Source organism: Pongo pygmaeus, chromosome 2, assembly GCF_028885625.2.
Source record: "Pongo pygmaeus isolate AG05252 chromosome 2, NHGRI_mPonPyg2-v2.0_pri, whole genome shotgun sequence".
Classification (NCBI taxonomy): Eukaryota; Metazoa; Chordata; class Mammalia; order Primates; family Hominidae; genus Pongo; species Pongo pygmaeus.
Genome location: NC_085930.1, coordinates 59,636,416 through 59,658,882, shown reverse-complemented (window position 1 = coordinate 59,658,882; position 22,467 = coordinate 59,636,416). Strand labels below are relative to the sequence as shown.

The 22,467-nt window shown below is 54.0% G+C and overlaps 1 protein-coding gene across 4 annotated transcripts in view; it reads right to left on the bottom strand.

The window, feature by feature from the left end:
• Positions 1-10,989: 10,989 nt before the first annotated feature.
• The window catches only part of CHCHD6 (coiled-coil-helix-coiled-coil-helix domain containing 6), a 247,939-nt gene continuing 236,461 nt past the window's right edge, over positions 10,990-22,467 (bottom strand). For all 4 annotated transcript variants that reach the window (XM_054480807.2, XM_054480806.2, XM_063661699.1 and 1 more), the window contains 2 exons: positions 13,829-13,964; positions 10,990-11,193 (listed from right to left, as the gene is read on the bottom strand). In XM_054480807.2, the coding sequence (XP_054336782.1) occupies positions 11,188-11,193; positions 13,829-13,964 (142 nt within the window). In that variant the 3' untranslated portion in view covers positions 10,990-11,187. The remainder of the gene's footprint in view (positions 11,194-13,828; positions 13,965-22,467) is intronic.

Genomic DNA, 22,467 nt, shown 5'->3' with positions numbered 1-22,467 from the left:
CCATAATGTCACCAGGCATCTATTTCTTGGTTTCACCTTCCTCTGTGTGCATTCCCAGGTGTGGTGTCCCTACCTGACCCTTTGCTGCAGCCACTAGGAGGAAAATACAAGAGACTTTCCCCAACCTGGAACAGATGCTAGCAGTCTCCCCGACTTACAGCTGCACTCACCTCTCAACTTCACACTATAAGGTGGGGATGGTGTGGGGATGACTGCTCTGATATCACAGCCACCGCCGCCCCAAGTACGCTTTACCCTTTGAGTTGTCTGGCCTTTTTTTTTTTTAAAGATGTTTTAATTATTAAAATATATGCTCATTGTAAAAAAAAATCCAAGAAATGCATAAAAGGATACAATGAAGTCGGCCTCCCTCCAGCACCTGCCCCCAGCTCACCAGAGCGAAAATTGATATGGGTGTCTCCTGTGTCCATGAAGAGACGTATACACTGTGTCCAACGTACAGACACAGAGGGACATCCTGCCTCTCTGCAAAAAACATACAAACTAAGAGCTGCTTTTAGATAGATCTCTCTCTCCTCCCTTCTTTCCTTCCTTTTTCCTTTCCCTTCTCCCTCCCTCCTTCTTATTTCCGTCACATACAATGCAGTCCCCAATCCTTAGGCACACAGCTCAATGAATGCATCTTTACACTTCTACACAAATACATGTGTAATCTCCACAAAACAAAGGTTCCTTCTGACCCCACTCCTCGCCCCCCAGAGAACCCCTATCCAGACTCCTTCACCATAGGTTAGTTTTGCCTATCTTTGAACTTCATATAAACAGACCCATCCAGTACCATGGCAGACATACTCCAGGTCCCCCATGAGTCAGATCTCTATAATCCCCCCACCCCTTAAGTGTGTGACTTGCTTCTAAGCAATAGATTGGGCAAATGTGAAGGCATGTCCGTCTCATGATTATGTTATACATACAAGAGATCTCTTTGCTGGCAATGGAGGGTCTGTGAGCAAGTCTCCAGGCAGAGGACAGCTGGTGGGCCTCTAGCTGGGCTGATAGCAAAAAGACAGGCCATTGGTCCTCCAGCAAGATAATGAATTCTGCCAATATCCAGGTGAGCTTGAATGAGGAGCCTGAGCTGCAGAGAGGAACCCAGGCTGGCCACATCTGGAGGGCGGTCTTGGACCTCGCTGCACTACACCAGAGCTCTGACCCACGGAAAGCGGGGGACAGACATACATTGCTGCAAGTGACTGTGGTCATTAGTCAGGAGGCAGTAGAAAGCTAATACAACTGCGAATTTTTCTGTATCTGCCTCTGTCTCTCACCGCAAGGTGTCTGAGAGATCCATCCGTGTTGCTACAGGGAGCTCGAGTGTGTTCTTTTTCGTGATGCTGTAGTATTTCATCGTATGAATAAACTACAACTTAACCATTCTACTTTCCATGGGCACTTGGGTTATTTTAACCTTGTGGCTGTGATGAGTAAGGCTCTATGAACATTCTTGTGCATACTATTTAGAGGACATACATATTCATTCTCTTGGGTATTAACTCAGGAGTAAGATTGCTGCATCGCAGTGTAGGCGGATGTTTAACTTTGTAAGGAACTGCCAAGCCATTTTCCGAAGCAACTGTCATCCTTTCTTACTCCTCACAGCAGCAGTGAGCCCCCGGGGGTTGCTGCTTCTCACTGACGCTGGGTATTGCCTGTCCTTTCACCTCAGCCATTGCTTGGACGTAGAAGCACTTCCTAGTGGTTTCAGTTTGCATTTCCCTGGTTAGCAGTGATGATGTGGAATAGTTTTTTTGGTATGCTTACTGGTCTCCCTGGAGGATTTTCTAATATTACTTTGTTAGTGCTAGGGTTTTTTGTTTTTTTTATCTGACCTTTAACCCTGAGCTGGAAGTTCAGGGAAACAGAAATTCACCTTGTAAGGTGAGCATTGCTGGAGCCTCTCACGGAGACACAGGGGGTGCCTCATCTCATCTTGGCCTGGCGAGCCCCTCAGCAGAGGACCTTGCTAAGCTACACCAGAGCTCGGACCCATGGAAAGCTGGGAACAGAACAATGGGGACAGAAAGAGCTGGACTGGAAGGAGAAAGCCCAGGTCCCAGTAACTGGTTAAGCCTCTAGATGCAGCTGGCCTGAAGCTTACTCCTGGACTTTTGAAGCCCATACATTCTTTGCGGTAGTCAGTTTCAGCGAGGGTTCTCTCATGTGTGCGGGAAGGGGTGACTGACACTGAGCCTCTGTCCAGCACACTGACATTTGGAGGCCCCCCAAGCTCTGCAGCATGGGAAAGGGTAGAGGGGAGCTCTGCCTCCCAGGCGCTGCCCTATCCCACCCACTGCTAGTGTGCACCCCACTTCATTACTGAGTGTGTTTTGAGGCTGAATAACCATGTAATTGGTTCGTCCATTTCATAGTCAAACTTCGGCAAATATGTTTTTCATAATTAGTTGATGTTTATTTAATGGGAATAACCAGCCCATTAAATTTAATGAGGCAGGTTATCACATATGAGGGGGAAGTGTTTTTCCTTACAGAGAACCCGGTTTGGGCGGTGCTGGTCCCAGGGCCAGGGCAATGAGGTGGCTCGCCTGTGTGTGGGTGTCTCTCCTGGGAGAAGAGGTGTGCAGGGAACCGCAGCCCCTGTCCCAGGGCTTCCCATCCCCTCTGCTTCGGGCTGTCCCATCCCCTGTGCTTTTTCTGCATTGTGTACCACTCTATAGAACCTGTTTTTGATCTGGTCTGTCTCCCCCACTGATCTCTAAGCTCAGAGGACAGGGCTTTTCCCTCTGTGTTGCTCATGCTCCATCTTCAGTAGATGAACACAAAGGATGAATAAACAACGGAGATCCCTCTTGCAGATGCCACTCCCGTGGCTTTAGGGGCCTCCCTCTGGCACACAGTCACCTCCTGCCTTGTCCCTCCTCTCCCTTCTCCTCCTCCACAGGGTTTATTCCCTTGCCTCTCCCTGCTTGGCAGGCAGGGACAGCACCTTACTCAAGGACATCCAGGCTTGGCCTGGGGGCTGAACAGCTGGGCCCAGGTAGCACCCACTGAAGACCCCAGATGTGTTGGAAGAGTGGACCCCGGCCTGGCCATGACCCGACAGGCCCAGACTATAGAAGACCATGTCCAACGTCTACATTCAGGAGGCTTCTAGCCTGGGGGTAATAAACAAAATTCAGATTAACTTAGAAAAACAGAAAATACAGTCAATTATAAAACAAAAACCAAAACATCCATAATCCTATCTCCAGAGAAAAGCGCAATAACATTTTAATGTCTAACACTCTTGACCTTTTTCTCTGGGCATCTATATACTTTTATATATGCATAGGTAAGATTTTTTTCATCTAAAGAATGGGTTTGTACAGTGCATGCTACTTCTTTAAATGGAGTGGAGAGAGTGCCATGTGAATACACTCAGTATCCCTATTTTTAGAGGCTTTAGAGCTATCTTATGGAGGTACCACATTTTATTTCATCCCCTATTGTTGGGCATTTAGGTTGTTTCCAATACTTTGACACTATTATAAACACTAGTGGCACACACTTGTAGTCCCAGCTACTTGGAAGGATGAGGCAAGAGGATCACCTAAGCCCATGGGGTCAAGGCTGCAGAGAGCTAGGATCGAGCCACTGCACTTCAGCCTGGATGACAGAGTGAGATACTGTTTCTAAACAACAAAAGAACCCCCACCCGCTGAAAAAAGCATGAACAAAGCAGCTCCTTCACCTGGCTAGCACCGGCTCAGCCCTCTAACTTCGCATCACCTGGGCCAGGGGTTCCCAACTCCCAGGCTGTGGACCAGTACCAGTCCCTGACCTGTTAGGAACGGGGGCGGTGGGTGGCGAGCATTCCCTGAGCTCCGCCTCCTGTCAGATCAGAGGCAGCATCAGATTCTCATAGGAGCTCAAACCCTATTGTAAACTGCACATGCAAGGGATCTAGTTGCGTACTCCTTATGAGAATCCAGCTCATGCCCACTGACCTGAGGGAAAACAGTTTCATTCTGAAACCATTCCCCACTGCCTCGACCCCATCCATGCGAAATTTGTCTTCTACAAAACTGGTCCCTTGTGCCAAAAAGGCTGGGGACCACTGACCTAGGCCAAGCCCTAAGGCCCTGAGCTTGGGGGCCTCACCACAATTGATGGCAAATGTCACCTTTCCTGCTAGACCCTAAGCCCATGAGGAAATGGACTGGTATCATTACTGCTTGGAGGGCACCTGGGATAGAATGGGGAGAGCGTAATGTTAGTTCTCTGTGTCCCTTGAGCAGCTGACTCAGAGATAAACCTGCAGGGCAGTTCTCAGGAGGTACTGGGGTCCACATCCACGTGGTGAGGGAGGGGGCAGTGGGCAGAGGGTGGGCTGGGCTAGCTCCCGAGTTGGGATCCCCTTCCAAGTCACTCCCAGTGAAGATACCCTTTATACCCCACCCCATCACCAGGCAAGGGATGAAGCCCCTGGCCCCCAGGGCGTGACTATTGGTGAAGTGACTCTCAGCAGCCAAGGCCTTCCTGGGGGGCAGACTTGCCCTGTGTTCCCAACTCCACGAGCGTTCAGCTCCCTTAGGGGATGGTGCCTATGCCTGTCCCCACTTTACACATGAGAAAACAGACTTAGATGTTCAGGAGTGGCTCAAGGCTTGGATGCTCCAGCTCCAGGGCGGGCGCTCCAGGGCTATGTGTGAACAGAGGGAGGAGGCAGTGAGCAGACATCAGGACGAGCGCCCAGGACACAGGACCTGCACACATGCTACCTTCCTTAGGATTGGTTCTTAGAACTAGAATTGCTCTGCAAACGGTGTGCACATTCCCAAATCTCCAGTGATGATTCCGGATTGGGCTCTTGCTTTTTCCATTCTGCCAGTTTGGCTTCCTGTATTTTGAAGCTCTGTGTTAGATGCACGCATGTTTTATTTTGGGGTTCTAAGTCTTCCCTTGAGCTGTCCCTTCTGTTATTCAAAATGCCCCCCCTTTGTTGCCTATAATGCTTCCTGTCTCAGTCTGCTCAGTCTGATACTAATACAATCATTTCAGCTTTCTTACAGTTTGCGGGACTATCTTTTTCTATTCCTTTCTTGTCAATCAACTTGTGCTCTCATAATTAAGGTGATGTCTCTTGTAAATAGCAAACAGAGGAATGTTGTGGGGTTTGTTTTGCTTGTTTTTGTGAGTTTGCACACTCTGAAAGGCTTCGATGCATTTCACCCAATGAGGCCTCCCAGAAGGTCTCAGTGATTCACCTACTGTGGCAGCACCAGTGACCACGCGGCACCTTCCTGGGTGCTCCCACTCCCCTCCCAGCCACCTGACTCTAGGCATCCGCGGCCACATCTGCACCTGTGGGGGGGGCAGTGCCATGGGAGGGTGAGGTGGCAGTGAGAGGCTGAGGCAGGACCAGTTTCTCCCACCTCACCTGGGCTGTTGTTCCAGGGCTCACAGCCACCTTGCTGGTGATGCCTGGCTTAGATCCCCGCCTGGGGTCACTGGACTTCCCCAGGCCAGTAATGATGTGGGAAGGAACAAACTTCAGCCATTTCTGCCAGGGGCCACCTTCCCCATCTGGAGAGGCGAGGGGAATGGACTGGCCCCTCAGCTGAGTCCCTGGAGCTGAGCATAGTAAGACTCTGGGTGTCAGAGCCCCGCCCGGCACACAGCCAGGGCCCTGACTCCAACAGCAGGCACAGTTTGTTACTGGGCACAGGACTCTGGAGCCAGGCAGCTCCAAGCCCAGCCCTAGCTCTTAGACTGCGTGATCTTCGGCAAATTATTCACACGCTATGCCAAAGTTTCCCCACTTATAAAATGAGGATAACAGCAGTATCTGCTTCACAAGGTTATGTTAAATCTTTACCAAGTAAGTATTTATAAAGGGCTCAGCACAGTACCTGGCACATGGTAAAGGTCTGATACATGCTCAGTGTGATTATCGGCACTATTCTCTGCAGGTTGTCCTGTCGACACAAGGAATAAAGGTGCACAGGTACATGCACACACCTGCCATTCCAGCTACATCTTACATGCCCACCCGAGCACAGGCACACATGCAGGCACACACACACACTCAACACAGCCCACACGGTCCCACTAAGGCGCCTTCCTGGGCCTTTTTCTCAGACCCACTCCTCTACCACAGGGGGTGGCCGGCAGCAGCTCCTAGCTGCCTCGGTTCCAGCTTCTCGCCATGGGAGGCACTAACTATGGCTAAGGGCAGAACAAAGCCAGGGAATTTCCACCTCCTCTGCCATGGGCAGCACTCTCAACAGCTGCTGTGTCTCCTCAGAGGCCCCAGCTGCCCTGTGCAGGGCCCCTGTGGTGCCAGCTTCCATTGGGTGATCCTGCCTCTTCCCTCTGTCTCTGCAGCCCCAGGTGGCGGGAGGTCCTATGGCTGCTCATCTGAGTTACCTCTCACACTATCCCATCTGGGTTTTCAGTTCCTCCATCTCCTTTGCGACCAATCCCTTGCATTCAACTTCCCCTGCTCAAAAGCAAGGGTGCTGTTTTCCTGGTTGGACCCTGAATGATACAACCAATGTCATCACCAAGAATGCCCCTGCAACCGGGGGGATGAGTATTAATACTCCTGCTTAACGGTCACTCAGCCAGGGCATGAGCCTGCAGCACCTGCCTCCAGGTGCACACCCTGCTGGACACACCCCTCACCTGTGCATTTCTCTCTCAGACCTGACCTCCTACCACACACGTGGAGGTACTGAGGTGTAGGTACACATGAGAGCACACACACATTCACACTTCAACACAGTGTTACAGATGGCTCCAGCACACACACAGTCTCCAGCAGGGGAGGGGCAAAGATCTGGCTCTGAGAAAGTGGAGAAATGAGATGATATCCAGGCTGGGAAGAGCCCGTGAGGATCCGCAGGTGCCGAGCATGGCTGGCTGCCTGTGCACAAACTCAAGTACACATGCACAGACATGAACACATGCGGATGGACAGGTACACACACACACCTATGCACATGCTTGCACATGTGTGCTGGCACACCATGCACTCACATGTGTGCACACACATGGATACACACGCAGGATGGACATGTGCACACAGACCCATACACACACACTTGTGTACTTGGACACACAGTTCACACCAATGCACACACATTCGCACAGTCATCCTGCATGGTGGACACCGAGACCCAAGTGGAGGAATGCACAATGTCATGTGCACAGTCAGGAGCTCGTTCCCTCATCCCAATCCAAAGCCCCCAGAAAACAATGAGGGAGAGAGAAGCGGATAGAAATGGTTGAACATGCCCTGGTCCTTCAGGGGTGCTGGAGTTTGGGGAGTAGAGCCCCATCCACTGGAGCCCCCCAGGCCTGGCCTCCACCCCCTCAGGTGAAGACTGTAGGGACTCACTCACAGGAGCCTCTAGCCTCTACCTAAAGGTGTGTAGGTGTGGGTGGGGGCACAGAGGGGTGGAAGTCGAAGCTGGGCCCCTAAGGATGGATAGGAGCTCACCAGGTGAGGTGTGTGTGGGTGCCTCACCTCCAACTGGTCTGGTTGAAGAAATCCCAGAATGCTTCCCCCACCTCCCTATCAGTGCTTCAGCCTTTGCCACTAGCACGTCTGTCTGCTCCTCTCCAGTTACAAAGTCCATTCCTGAGTCTTGCCCTGTGGTCCCTATGGCAGAGTCTGTAGCTGAGCCTGGGATAGCTTCTGAAGTTGCCCTGAGGGGAGAGTCAGTGTAAGCCAGTGCTCCCCTCCCCAGGCTGGGAAGAGTCAAACCTGCCACCTCAACTTGGCTCAAAGGAAAGGGAAGCCAGGCGCTGACAGCAGATCATTTGCTTCCCAGAACAATGCTCTCTCACAGAGAAGTCCTGTTGCAAATGACAAAAACCCAGTTCAAACAAAAAGGGAAACTTGCTAGCTCATGTTAACTTCAGGTCTGGCTGGATCCAGGTGCTCAATGACCTTGCACAGTCTCTCCATCCCTTGGCTGTGTGCCTCTGCCGGCTCTGCTCTCTAGAACCCTCTCTCTGTGTGGAGGTGAAGGTGTTGGGAAGCGGGGAACAGGAGTCATTGATAGAGTTGGGGAGAGTGGTTCTTCAGAAACTTGAAAAGCTATTTCTAAAAGAAGACGGGCGGATGCAGAGTGAGCCACAGGTGTTCCCTATAAATCCTAGACACTGCTTTAGTTGTTCCGTAATGAGGAAACTGAGGCTCAGGCCTAAGGGAATTGCTAGCCTTTCTTGGCAGCCAACAGGAGACAGGTCAGGATTTAAACTGAGGCCCCCAGGCCTGCAGAGCCTGTGGATTTTCCTGTGTGCACCGGGCTCCCTTCCTGCCTGAACCCACTATAGGAGGTGCCAAGACCTGGACTCCAGACAGATGCCAGCAGGCCCGGAAATGCTGAAGAAGCTGGTAATAGTTCTTACATCTCATTCATTCACTAGTCCTGGTCCCCAAACGACTCCCTACCTGCCTGTACCAGGGACCACAGGGGTGGCCAATGGGAGCCCACGTCAGGCTGGTCTTGACAAGCTGGTGGGCTGTGCACACACTGTATTGCCTTTGGGTTGGAGGCCTGTGTCGGGGCTGGGTGGGCACCCAGGAGGAGGGCTTCGAGGACTCACACAGGGCTTAACCCTTGAGTAATGTGGAAGGAGACCAGAAGCTCCCACACAGAGCCTGGAGGAGGAGGAGGCTAGAGTCTCAGGCAGGGGCCATGAGCCAGACATGGAGGTGGGAAGTGGACAGACTGGTCAGGGTCAGGCGTGAGTCTTATTTTCAGGACCAAGTGGAAGTTTATGAAAATCCAGCAAGATCTGGGGACAGATGTGTGGATTTGGGGGTGTGGGAGACCCAGGGCTAAGGACACTATGGGGAGGAGGGAGAGAGGTAGGCAGACCCAGCCAGCCAGGGGCCGGCCAGAGGCAGTGGGGGACCTCAAGGAAGGGCCCTGGATTCTGCATGAGCCCCTACACACAGTCATCCTGCATGGTGGACACCGAGACCCAAGGCCCCTGCCCTGCACCTCCCACACCTGTGGCCCCAGCTCGGCTCTTTGGCCTTCAAACCTCTATCAGCTCCCGGTCTGAGTCAATCATGCAGTGACGTGCGGGCAACAGTGCCATCTCATGAGGCCGCTTTGCACAGGCCCTGCCCAGGCAGGAGAGGGCTGTTGCTGCTACCCACCACTGCCACTGCTGACCTCGTTCTGGCCTCATTCCCAAAGCAGGAGGTGGCTTTGTGGAGCTCAGAGGCCAAAGAGGTCTTTTCACTCCTCTCGGGCCAACTGCAATCTGACCAGACTGGCTACCAGGGAATGAAGGAACCAGGGGTTGCAGGCAGAGGATCAGGAAGTGCTTGCCCCTGGAAGCTGGCTCTCTGGCTGTGCTGGAGCCTGAAACTGGAACCTGAGCTAGCCTGGAGGAGGAGGGGCCATTTGGAAGAAACCATGGGGCCGCTGGCCGCTGGACACTGGAGGCCATTTGAGGTCACAGGTCTGTTGGCTGACATGAGTGGGCCTGGGCCATAGGCTCCACCCAGCAGAATCATGAGCCACATAAAATGGGCATTGTTTTAAGCTACGAGGTCTGGGGGTGGTTTGTTATCCAGACAGAGCGAGCTGGTACAGGCTCAGGCAGCATGCAGCCCACAGGTGTCTGTGTACCTGGGAGTGTGTTTCCCACTCCAGGATGCGTCCCCAACCCCCAAAAGTGACACCTGGAGGAGAGGATGAACAGCTGAAAGTTATTCCTGTGAGATCTGAAGTTGGACAAAGCCCTGGAAGCCAAATGCTTCTGAGGGAGTCAGAACAGCATGGTGGATAGGCCTGACCTGTGACCCCTCACCCCTCCTCTTAGTAGGCCCCTCCCCGAAAGGCTCAGGCCAGGGTGCCCAGTGCACCCCACCCCTCCTCGCTGCATCACACTGCATGGAGTCTCCTTGTGCATTTCCACAGGCTGACCCGGGACTCCTAGAGAGGGAGTCTCCCAAAGCTGTCTGTCTGGCTGATAGTATACTACCCGCCCAGCCAGTAGGACATGCCCAAGCCCCAACCCACCCCTTGAGCTCTGAGTGTGAGAATCTGAGAAGGGAAGTTTGTGCTACCAAGCCTGAGTCAAGGCTGCAGGCTTTCAGCTCCAGATGGCATGGGGACTCCCCAAGGGCTCTATCAGGAAACCCAAGGTCACCAGCAGAGCAGTTAGAGGATCCCAGGCTCCAACCCAAAATCCTCCTGCTGGCGTGGTACAGGCTGAGTGTGGTCAGGGCACCTTGGGTGGAGGACATGGCCAAAGGACAAGGACTGGAAGGCCAGTGTTTGGACACCTACCAGGCAGAGCATGTCCCAAACCCATTTTGTCATCTGCCCTCCTCAATCCCTGCATTCCTTATTTTAGAACCCCCAACACCCAAGCCAGAGACTTCAAAGTCACCTGGCCTTTTCTGTCGCTCAGTCGGTTTCAGTTCTGCCAATCAGCCCCACTAACCCGCCCTGGGCTTGAGCTGTGCAGGGCCCTCCACACTGGTGATGCTCCCTGGCGTTGAGTCCTGTCTCCCTGGCACCACCTGACAGCCGGAGCAACGTCACTCAGAGACAGTGCCAGCTTAGCCTGCTGCACCGCAGTCCTGCCGCCTCTGCAGCTGCGCCGCCTGTCTGCCTTGCCTGCCTTGCCTGCCTTTGCTCTCCTCCACTGCCTGCTGCCCTCACACCTGGGATCCACTCTGCTGGGTCTCCGGCCTGCCCTGCCCTCGTCTGGTCAGCTTCCGCCCTGGGCGCAGGCAGCACTCGCTGCAGGAAGCTGGCCTGCTCTCCCTCTGTGCCATCCCTAGAAAGGCCTGCTCCCTTTCCTTCTCCTCCCTGTTTCCGCAGCAGCCTGCTGCTGCTGCAATGTAATTAGGGGTTCCCAGGCCATCTCCCCTTCCAGGCCAGGGACTCCCCAAGGGGAGCAGCCTATCTTCCTCAGCTCCGCTTTGCTGGTGTCCAGCAGACGGCTGGACGCAGAGTGGGCAGCAGTGACCGTTTGCCAGTGAGTCAACGATTGAAAACAAAGGCATCTGCTTTATTTGTTTTCAGACAGTAGCGCATACTTTGTTTCCTAAACACATGGCAGCCCCAGGCTCAGGGGCATATGCAGGGGCCCAGCAGGAAACGGCAGGGCACAGTGGCTGTGGTCCCATGACTGGTCCCTTCTTCAGGGCTCCAAGTCACTGCCAGGGCAGGGAATGATGTCTGCTCCTCAGCCCTACAAAGAGAACAGGTCAGAGTTGAGTCAGAGCCAAATCCGCCCATGCCCTACAGCTCCGCGCAGACCGCCCTGTGACAGCAACCGCTTCCCAGGGAGCAGCTGTGAGTTGGTCTCCCTCCTCACCTGGAGACCCATCGGTGAGTCTCTTCACCTCTGTACCCCGGAACCCAGCACAGTCCCCAGCAGCAGGGGACAGGCCCTCACCCCACGTGACAGTGACACCAGCACATGCTCCCCTTTCCTTTACTCTCCCAGGGCTGGCTCAGAAGGCAGGTCCCCTGCCCTGCCCCCTCAACCTGCTGCGGTGTTTCTGACAAGCACCTTGGGTATAGAAGAGTCTAACCCAACTCTGCTCTGCCTCATCAAGTCCTCTCCTCTGTTCTCTGATTTTTTCGCAGCTCAGCGGGAGCCTGCTGTGATGCTGGGGTCCGCACAGTCAGGGTCCTGTGGTGGAGAGCCTGAGGCCCCTGTCCTCATCTGAGATGCCCAGCACATCTGCACACAGGCAGGCGCCAGGCTCTGGGCCTAGGCATCGCCTACCTGCCCTAGGAGCCCCAGGGCAGATGTTAGATCCTGGAGAGAGAAGCAGTGCTGCCCCACCCCAAGGCCCTTGACCATGTGGGCCTCTGTCCCCTGGCGCTTGGCCCCTTGCAGAAGCAAATCCCTCTTAGGGACCCTTCACTCCCCGCTCTCTGGCTCTGCCAGCAGCCTTCTGAGACAAAGGCTGGTGAAGGGTCTTGAGAGTTTCTCCAGCACTTGCCACATCTCACACACAGGGCACCACCCAAGTGCCTGGGTGCTGGGGCTCCGAGGGAGTCAGGCTGAATATGCTGTCTCCAAACGCACACACACTATCAAGGCAGCACATGGGGAGAGCAGGCAGGCCTCTGGCACTGCCGTTGCTCAGTCTCTGGTTTCTTTGCTAGTCAGGGGTAGGGGCCGGGAAGGAGGGAGCCAGGCCTGGCAGTGTTCCAGAGCCTCTCTCAGGGAATACACTGGGGTTTAATGAGATCTGTCTTCCTTGGTAATCACATTTTTGCCTTGGTGCAAGGAAGATATATTGGTGAGGTGTGTTTGTTAAAGAAATACTCTTAGAGTTAGTGAGTAGGGGCTGAAAACTACCACAGAGGTGGGGCTGGATGGAGAGAGGATGGAGTCTAGGGCTGGCCACTGAGGCGTGGGCCCTGCCAGGAAGCCAAGAGGCTGCAGCAGATCCCTCGGTAAATAGTTAGGTGTGTGATGAACAGAGACTCGGAGCTGCCCTTGATTGGGTGTGTGGAGGATCTGGAGGCTTCACCTTGCTGGTGAGTAGGGAGCTAAGTGTCTGGTCGGTGCGAAGGGCCCTGGTCTGGCCCAGCCTACCCAGTGCCCCAGCGCCTCCTGCCCACGTGGAAGCAGAGTGAGCAGCCTTCCACACTCTGAGATGGAGGAGGAGGCCGCCTGTCTTACCCAGGGCTTCCCTCTCTTGGAAGGCTGACAGAGGCCTTGTGTCCACTCGTCCTGTGTGGAGCTACTTCTGGGCTGTGCTCTGGCCATGAAGGGACAGTCGGTGCTGGTTGGGGCTGTGACCAGCCCAGAGTGGAACAATCAGCCTTGGCAGATGGGTGTGAGCAGGGCATGACCCAAGGAAGCTCTCACAGGCCTGGGGCTGCAGGACCCCGGTCAGTTCAGTGGGAGAGATCTCCCCTCGGACATGGCTGGAGAGCACAGAGCATCCGGCCTCAGCCTTTTCCATCCCAAGTACCTAAAGCAGCCTGTCTCCTACTCAGGCCAAAGAGGCTTTTAGGTGGGAAAGGCGACATCCTATTGCTTCTCCCATACATTTTCACAAACCGGCCGCACTCCTTGGTGAGCCCAAACTAGGTGTTCTGAGAGTGAATGATGCTCCCCAAGGTGGGAGCTGTCCTGTTGGGGTGGGGCAAGAGTGAGGTATGGCTGGGAACAGCCTGACTACACCAGAGGATGCTATGGGACCTGGGAAAGGGGAGGCCTTATCTAGGATAGTCCTCCTAGATCTAGGGTAGGGGAGGAAGACAGTAGGAGCTGGCTGGGAACGCATCGCAGGCATCCAGGACAACCGAGGCCCACTGGAGTGGGAGGTGACCAGAGAGCACATGAGGCTTGGGACCACTCACCAGGAAGGCCAAGCCAGCACACCCCTCTAGACTAGCTCAGAGGGGGTGGCTGCGAGCAGCTTCTGATAGCCACGCCTGCTCCCACTCCTCTTCCAGATGGCCTGTCCTTGCTGGGACCCCCACTCTGCACTCAGGCCTCTGCCACGCTCCCACCCCTAAGTGCCGAGAGCTAAGAAGTCCCTGGCACCCACAAGGGGCCCGGCCTTTGAAGGTGAGGCCTGACTTTACCCAGCCTGCTCCCACCCAGCCTAATAGGGCAAACGCAACAGGGATCATCTCCCTGGGGCCAGATGTCCAAGGCGCTCCTGGAAGCAGCCAGGAGAGTGTGCAGGTGACTGAGGAAAGTGAAGAATTCCTCCCTTGGCAAATGCAGAGACCTCCAGGTGGAGCATCTGACTCTAACAGGAAAAGGCAGGCAGAGATCTCCAATGCTAGATAGAGGTACCTCCCCTACCTCCCAAGGCTCCTGGAAACCTGGGAGGGAGGCAAGGCCTTACCTTGTGGGCGGCACTCACGCAGCGCTGGTATGCCTTGACCAGGTCCGAGCACAGCAGCACCTCATGCAGGCGATCTCGGTAGCAGTGGAGAATCTGGGCCTGCAGCCCTGAGCAGACGGGCTCCACCCTGCGGGGCCTGCAGAAGACAAGAGCAGGCAGGCCTGGGGCTCAGGTGCCAGCAGGCAGGGGAGAGAAACAACTCACATTCACTCCACCTACCTGCCGGGCACTAGGCTAAGCCGCTGACACCCAGCAGCGTCCTTTTAACCCTCAAGGAGAAGCCCTGTGCTTTCCCGTTCTAGAAATGAGAGGACGGTCGCAGGGGTCAAGCCCTGTGGTGGGTGGCTTAGGCTCACAATATAGCAGACATTGAAACGTGCTGTGGTCTGGGGCTCCACACCGGGTTCCTTCACTGGGGCCTGTGTACATTCAGGAGACAGGAAAGCCCAGCGAGCCGGCCCCCACTGGAGGGCCCCCATGAGGATGGTGCAGCCCACCTCCAGGACAACCCGCCCCACTGCGCCCAGGATAGCTGTCCCTCTATGCCTGGGACAGCCTGCCCCACTGTGCCCAGGATAGCTGTCAGCTGCTTTCCTGGGCTTTCCTGTGCCTGTGGTTTACCCATGACTATAACCATGTGACTTATTTTTTTTCCTGATTTAAAACTAATATGCGTGCAACAAAGAAAATGAAATCTACAGAAATGTCTAAAGAAATGAAAAATGTTCTTCTTTTTACTTCTTAGAGGTAACCATGATAATATTTTGGGGGTAATTTACTATTTTTTTCTTTCTTTTTCAAAGTAGTTTTAGAATCCACAAAAGTGAGTAAGTTCACTTTCTAAAGTTGCGGGAAAAAAGAGCAAATATAGATGACACTAAAGTCAGTCACTGGCCCAGCCTGCTGAGCGTAATTTTGGATTGGTTGGTCTCCTTCCAGATTTCTCTCTCTGTCTGTCTCTCTCTCTCTTGCACACACACACACACACACACCCACACCCACACAATGACACACACAGCAGCACATTCGTGCACTCCCTGCTGGCCAGGTGCTGTCCTCCGGCTGCTGGGCGTGCTCAGTGCTGCTCCTTACAGCTCTGGTAGCAGACACTATTGTTCATCATGCTGTTCACACAAATGAGGAAACTGAGGCTCAGAGAATTAAGACCACGCAGCTGGACAGTGGAGGAGCGGGACATATTTATTTACATGGCTTTGGATGTACTGTTGCTGCCCATTTGTTTTCTTAAGTGGGTTTTAGGCCAGGACCCTTCCCAGCTGTAGACTGACCCACTGTAACACTTAACAGCCTTTCCAAATTGAACACCACTCATGGCTGAGGGCACCAAAAAGAGCTGTAAAAATGTAGAAAGCCATTCCTCAAGTTTCTTAGCAATAGAAAGGATCACTGTCACACATGCCACAGCTCCGCTCCAGGTACGTGGAGAGAGAGATGTGTAGGTCAGTTGCTCTCCCACCAGGGTCTCCAGAGCCGTTATCATCTAACGGTAATTCCAACACAGTTCCTCAGCTAGAAGCCACCAGCACCAGGATGCTCGACAGCTTGGGAACAGGACCCCATATTTAGCTGTCTCACTCCGGAAGTCTGCGGGTGGACACTTCTGTACACTGCTGACTTAGCAGCGATGCCACCTGGGCCTGGTCTTCCCTTCTCATCCATGTCATCCCCAGGCCACTGTATGCAGCGCAGTCCTCTCTGCAGCAGAGGTCAAAGGCAGCAGGGAGGAGCAGGTCTCTCTGCTGTCTCATCTGACTATGCGGGACAATGCTCCCCTCAAACCCCACTCCAGGTTTCTCCTCCACTCACTGTCTAGGACCAGGTCACATACCCATGCCTAACACCATCGCTAACATGAACAGTGAGTGTCCCATGTTCAGCTAAGGCCAGCAAGACCCATCCCCAGGGCATGAACAAAATGAACAGTCCCTAAATTAAAGACGGGGAGGGATGAGTGTGGGGTGGGGTGCAGCCGCCTGTGACTGCCATGCCACACCAGTGCCAAGGTAAAGAATGTGAAAGGAGAGCACGCCTTCCCCTTCCTGCCGGGGGAGGCCATGGTGGCCCAGCCCTGGTCTGGGTCCTTGAATTCCACCCCATCCTAGCCATTGAGGTCACAATTCTGACTCATGTCTACATTGCATGCACCAAGTCTTAAAGGGTCCTCTTATTTCCTGAAGAGGACTGGGTGGGGGGTCTTTATCTGCATTGACTTCTCGTTCTTACATATGCAGGGCAGATGAGCCCCTGGCATGCAGTCCTCTGCCCAGCTCTGGAGAGCCGCTTCACTGGCCTGCGTCAGCTGCTGTACAGGCGGCTGGGGCAAGAATACAGCTGGGGTGTCTGGGGCAGCCCCTGATTCCTCTCTCCAGGTGCTTAAGCATGGCTCCACATCTGTATTTAAGAACTGTGACATGGGTGTGTCTAGTTGTGGGCTTTTTAGGCTGCTTCTTCCTTGGCAGATGGCTGGCTTCATGGCATTTCATCTCAGGCAGGCGTTCTCAGGGACTGCACGTACAGCTTTGGTTCTGACTGTTCTGACACCTGTTTTAGGAGCACCTTTAAGTCACAGGCCAGGCTCTCTGCCTCCATCGCAGAGGTCTCCCCTCCTGTTCTGCTCCCCGGCTCTCCATCCTTGGAAGGCTGTGCTCTCCCCTCCCCAGGCAGGGTTAAATCTGTAGGGCAGTGGGTGCCTTCAGTGGCACTGCCAGTCTCCCTAGGCTCTCTCCTGTTACCTGTACTGCTGTCCCCTCATACCAGCCTCTTGCTGTGCCTTCTGCTCCTCCTGACGGTGCTGGCCCTCTAGAATCTGAGACCCCAGAGCATGACTTCCATCATAGCCTCTGCTGCACTCCCCTGAAGCAGGACCCCACCCTGCCCTCATGGGGCCCTGGTAAGCCTGGTTCCTGGCTGCACCGTGGAGGCCAGCAGGCACTGAGGGGACCTGTGTGTCATGGTGAGTGGCTCAGGGGAAGCCCCAGGCTTAGTAAGGGCAGAGCTGTCCTAAGCTGTAACTCTGTGAGGCTTACTGATCTATGTGAAAAGAGGTACCACAGACAGGACAGGCGGAGGCTAAGTGGCCCCAGCCTGAGTCGTGCGGCTGAGCCTCATGGAGCTGGAGTGCTGACCTGCTGAGCCCTGCCCTCTACAGAGGCACAACAGAGACGCCGACACTTTGCAGAATGGTACTGTACAGGAAGACACAGCCACATTTGCCCCTCTCCCCATGGTCAACCTGGCTGTGTCCCCTCCTCACTGGCTTCTCCTACTTTAGTTTCAGGTGCCAGGACAAGGGCCTCTGCATTTTGAGGGCAAACCTCCCAGTGGGCTCCCAGTTCAGGAGAAACTGGGCCGTGGCGAAATCTATCCCCTCCTTGCCAGTATTGCCCGTGGGACCATGACAGCCTCTCTCTCCTGGGACTTATCAGAACAATATGAGGAGACACAATGGAAGGCAAATGTCAACTGGAAGAAATTTCACCCATTTGTCCACAAAAAGGCTCTGAATAGGATAAGACAGGGAGAGCACAGCTCTGGAAATGAAAAGCTTTCTCTGAAGCAAGGCAGGGCTAGGCCTTGGGTGAAGCCATTCACAAAAGTAGGTGCACTCTATCCACCCTGAACCCCTCCCAGCCCTGGCACACCATGACCCTGTTTACAATGCATACAAAACAGCTCCCATGTTCAGAAACATGGTCTTGCAAACAGCTACTCTTCACATGCACAGATAAAGGTAAACAAAGTGTGCCACAAACTTGCCAGGGATAGAAATAAGTCCTGTACCCCTGTGTAAGGAAATTTCCTTGGAGAATGAAGATCTAATGGTCCATGTGGCTTCGAAGGGGTTCACACCATTCGCATTGGAGTATGGGGTGTCTGTTTGCACAGGCATCAAAGACAATGCCCAGGAAGTTGGCTTGCCTCACCGGCTCTTATGTTCCTCATTGGTACAATGGGAACAGTAACACCACTTGCCCCATAGAAGAACAGAAGTGTGTGCTGTGAAGTGCAGCTCTCATAGCAACCTAGCCATCAGTGTGAGAAACTGAGGTGGGGCCAGGGCGCAGAGTGGGGTGCGCTTGCAGAAAGGCTGGGTTACTGGAGGCACTTGGCAGAGAAGAGCTGAGGATATGCTGGGGTGGTGGAACTGCAGACACAGGGCTTGGAGGGTGGGACCTTATCTTAAAGGGTCCCTCCCTGTACAGCGTAAGCTCTGATGTCATTCGAGACCTAGTTCAGACCTCACCCAGCCTCAGTGGTGCCTCCTCCTCAGGCATGTTAAGGCATTAGCATGTCTGCATAATCATCGTGTCTCTTCAACAAGGAGCTGGCAGATGTCTGAGGCTGGGACTCTTGGTCTAGTGGAAAGAGCACAGGTTCTGGGATCAGACAAACCTGGGGCAAGGCGCTGGCTTTGTCACTTTCCACTGTGTGGTCGGTGCATCAGGTACGGGGGAGGACCCCGCCCCAAAGAGCTGTTGAGAGGATGGCAGGAGAATGGCAGGTGAAGCCCAAGACGGCCCGGTCAGAACGTGCTCAGTAACGCAGTGTGGCCCTGAAGGAATCATCGGCGTTCAGTAAACAGGACCACAGAAGACCCCACACCCAGCCTCCTGATGGCCCTGAGAGTGTGATGGCCACGGACAAGGCACATGGGTCCTGGTCCCTGGCAAGCAGGCCGCATAGGTCTGCCTGACTCCCAGAGCCCCCACCCTGTCGGCTGAGACCACAGACACAGCAGAGTCCAGAGGCCCCGTGTGGTTCCTTTCCAACCCCTGTGCCTGAGCAGGCCTCTCCCACTGACCTCCTCTCCTGGACCTTCTCCATTCCCCGCACTCCATCCAAAACACATTCATCTCTCAAAATATGGAAAAGCTTTTCAAATCGAAACCCCCTTTTGCCTCCGTCTCTGTCCCAGGCCACAGCAGCTTCTCCTTGCTTAGAGAGGTGCTGCCTGGGGCTCCCCCTGCCCCACTCCCCTGGGCCCCATGCCGAGCCTCACTGCTCAGCTGACGGCACCTGCCTGGCCCTCACTGCCTCTCTGGCCACTTACTCTGGTTCTCTTCTGCTGGACCCTGGGCCTCTGCCTGTGTGCGAGCTCCACCTGTGGCCCCTGCCCTTGTCCCCTCAGCACACCAGCATGGTGCCCAGCTCAAGACCTGCTGTCCCCTGCCTGCCATGCAGCCCAGCAGCTGGCCATGGGCCCACATGGACCAGATGTGGCTAGCCCTCACCCCAACATCTCCTCCTCCTGAATTTCAGTTGGGTCGGCAGCACCAACACCCAGCTGGTCCAGCTGCACACCCGGAGCACCCAACTTCTCCAGCCCCCATGCCCACAGAGCGCCCCCAAGTCTAGCCTACAGGAGAGCCCTAGCCCATGCCCTTGTCTTCACTGTCATTAAATAGCCTCCCAACGGTCCTCTCTACTTCCAGCCAACAGTGATACTTTTAGAACATAATGCAGGCCACAGATTTCTAAAACACCAAGGCAGTTCAAAAACTCATTTCTTAGGTAATCACAACTCACTGCACAATGTGCGAAGCACTACCTCATTTAATCCCAAGCAGGCCCATATAAGGTAGAAGCTCTGTTTTTCCTCAAAACAAAACAAAACAAAAACAAACCCACAATGTCTCCAAGTGATACAGTAACTTGCTCCAGTTCACCATTTGAAAAGCAGGGCCAGATCTCAGGCCTACTTAGACTGTACCCCGACCTGACGGCCTGCTAGGTCTCCCATGGAGCTCAGGCTACCTCAAGCACCCTGACACTGTGACCTGTCACCCTGCCATTGTCGCAGAGCTGGTGTAACTCTGCCACCAGCCTGAGTGCCCTGAGAAGGTGGTCTGTATCCCCAGCCCATCCCCAGCTGGATGAGGGAACTGACCTCACACCTCTGGTGGCCGACTGGCCCCTGGTCTCATTTCCACTTCTCCTTAGGCAGAATACACTGCACTTGGTGAAGAACCCATAACTAGCTAGAGACCCAGGAAATCCTCCCTCCCTCTTCCTTCTCTCTGGTCTTGGTCCACTATCCATAAGTTTTGGTGCAACCTTCCCTTCCATCCATAACATCTGCACCCTTCCCTTTCCACTCATGACATGCCTCTGAGCAACCTCCCTTCCAATCCATGTGAAGCTTCTTTGCAACTTTTCCTTCCATCCATGGAAAGCTTCTATGAAGTCTTCCCGTAGTTACATGACAACATTCTGTGCAGTATTCATTTTTTTGTATTAGTCCGTTTTCACACTCCTATAAATAACTGCCTGAGACTGGGTAACTTATAAAGAAAAGAGGTTTAAGTGACTTACAGTTTTGCATTGCTGGTGAGGCCTCAGGAAACTTACAATCATAGTGGAGGGGGAAGCAGGCACATCTTACATGGTGGCAGGTGAGACAGAGAAGCAAAGGGGGAAGAGCCCCTTATAAAATCATCAGGTCTCATGAGAACTCACCATCATGAGAACAGCCTGGGGGAACCACCCCCATAATCCAATTTCTTCCTTCCTCGACACGTGGGGATTACAATTCAAGATGAGATTTACGTGGGGAAACAGAGCCAAACCATATCAATTTCATCTGTGACAAGCTTCCGTGAGACCTTCACTTCCCATGTATGACATATGCAACCTTCAATCCAAAACAAGAATCCATATGACCTTTCCTTCCCATCAACAACAATGCTTTCTGCATCATTCCCTTCCCAACAATGGTATGGCTCTATGCAGCTGCCCCATCCCACCCATGACAAGCTTCTGAACACCCTCTCCTTCACATCATAGCCATTCCTCTGTGCAGCCTTTCTTTCCCATCCATGAAAATCCTGTGCAGGCCAGGCACAATGGCTCATGCCTGTAATCCCAGCACTTTGGGAGGCAGACGCAGGCAATCACTTGAGGTCAGGAGTTCGAGACCCACCTGGCCAACATGGTGAAACCTCATCTCTGCTAAAAATACACAAATTAGCCAGGCATGGTGGTGAGGGCCTGTAATCCCAGTTAGCTGGGAGGCTGAGGCAGGAGAATCACTTGCACCCAGGAGGCGGATGTTGCAGTGAGCAGAGAGCGTGCCACTGCACTCCAGCCTGAGAGATAGAGAGAGACTTTGTCTCAAAAGAAAAAAAAAGTCTCTCTGTAGCATTCCCTTCCATCAATGACAATTTTCATTGCAGTCTTCCATTCCCTTCATAGACATTCTAGTGCGCAGCCTTCCTGCCGATCCACGATAAGCTTCTCTGCAGACCTTCCTTCCTGTAGGACAAGCCCCTGTAAACTACACTTCCCTCTATGGGAGGCCTCTGTGCAGCCTTTATCTCTGTCTCTGACTACTCTGCATACAACTTTTTCTTACATGCACAGAAAGCCTCTCTGAAGCCTTCCCTTCCCTCAATGACAAAACTTGGTGCAGTGCTTGCTCACTTCCATCCATGACAATCCTCTGTGTGGCCTTCTTTTCCCATCATCTGTGCAGGAATGAGAATTTTGTGTGGAGACTTCCCTTCACCCCATGGCAAGCCTCTGTGCAGTCTTCCTTCCCATTCATAACACAACAAGCCACTGTGCAGCCCTCTCTTCCTCCCTGACAAGTGTCTCTGAAGACTTCCCTTCCTTCTATGACAAGACATCTGTGCAGCGTTCACTTCCATCCATGAAAAGGTTTTGTGCAGCCTTTTCTTCTCATCAAAAAAGCTTCTGTGCATCCTTCCTTCCCATCTATGGCAAGGCTCTGCATTCTTCCCTTCTCATCATAAACATTCCTCTGTGCAGCTTTCCTTCCATCCATGAGAATTCTGTGTGCAGCCTTCCCTTCATGTCCAAGACAATCTGCACCCTTCCCTTCTATCCAAGCAAGACTCCGTGCAGCCTTTCTTTCCCATTAGTGATAAGGCTCTGTGCAGCCTTCCCTTCCGTCCACAGTAGACCTCTGTGCAACCTCCTTTCCATCCACAGCAGGAGTCCGTGCAGCCTTCCCTTCCGTCCACGGCAGGAGTCCGCGCGGCAGCCTTCCCTTCCGTCCACGGCAGGAGTCCGCGCGGCAGCCTTCCCTTCCGTCCACGGCAGGAGTCCGCGCGGCAGCCTTCCCTTCCGTCCACGGCAGGAGTCCGCGCGGCAGCCTTCCCTTCCGTCCACGGCAGGAGTCCGCGCGGCAGCCTTCCCTTCCGTCCACGGCAGGAGTCCGCGCGGCAGCCTTCCCTTCCGTCCACGGCAGGAGTCCGCGCGGCAGCCTTCCCTTCCGTCCACGGCAGGAGTCCGCGCGGCAGCCTTCCCTTCCGTCCACGGCAGGAGTCCGCGCGGCAGCCTTCTCTTCCGTCCACGGCAGGAGTCCGCGCGGCAGCCTTCCCTTCCGTCCACGGCAGACCTCTGTGCAGCCTTCCCTTCCGTCCACGGCAGGAGTCCGCGCGGCAGCCTTCCCTTCCGTCCACGGCAGACCTGTTGGTGCAGCCTTCCCTTCCGTCCATGGCAGGCACCTGTGTAGCTGTCCATGACTGCACAAACCTCCTGGGTCCAGGGCCGCCACTGGGTTATGAAGTGTTGTCTGTTTGTGCCTAGATAGGAACTGCAGACTGTTGGGCAGGGTCAGGTTGTCCCTTCTGTTCTCCTTGGTTCAGAGTCAGCAG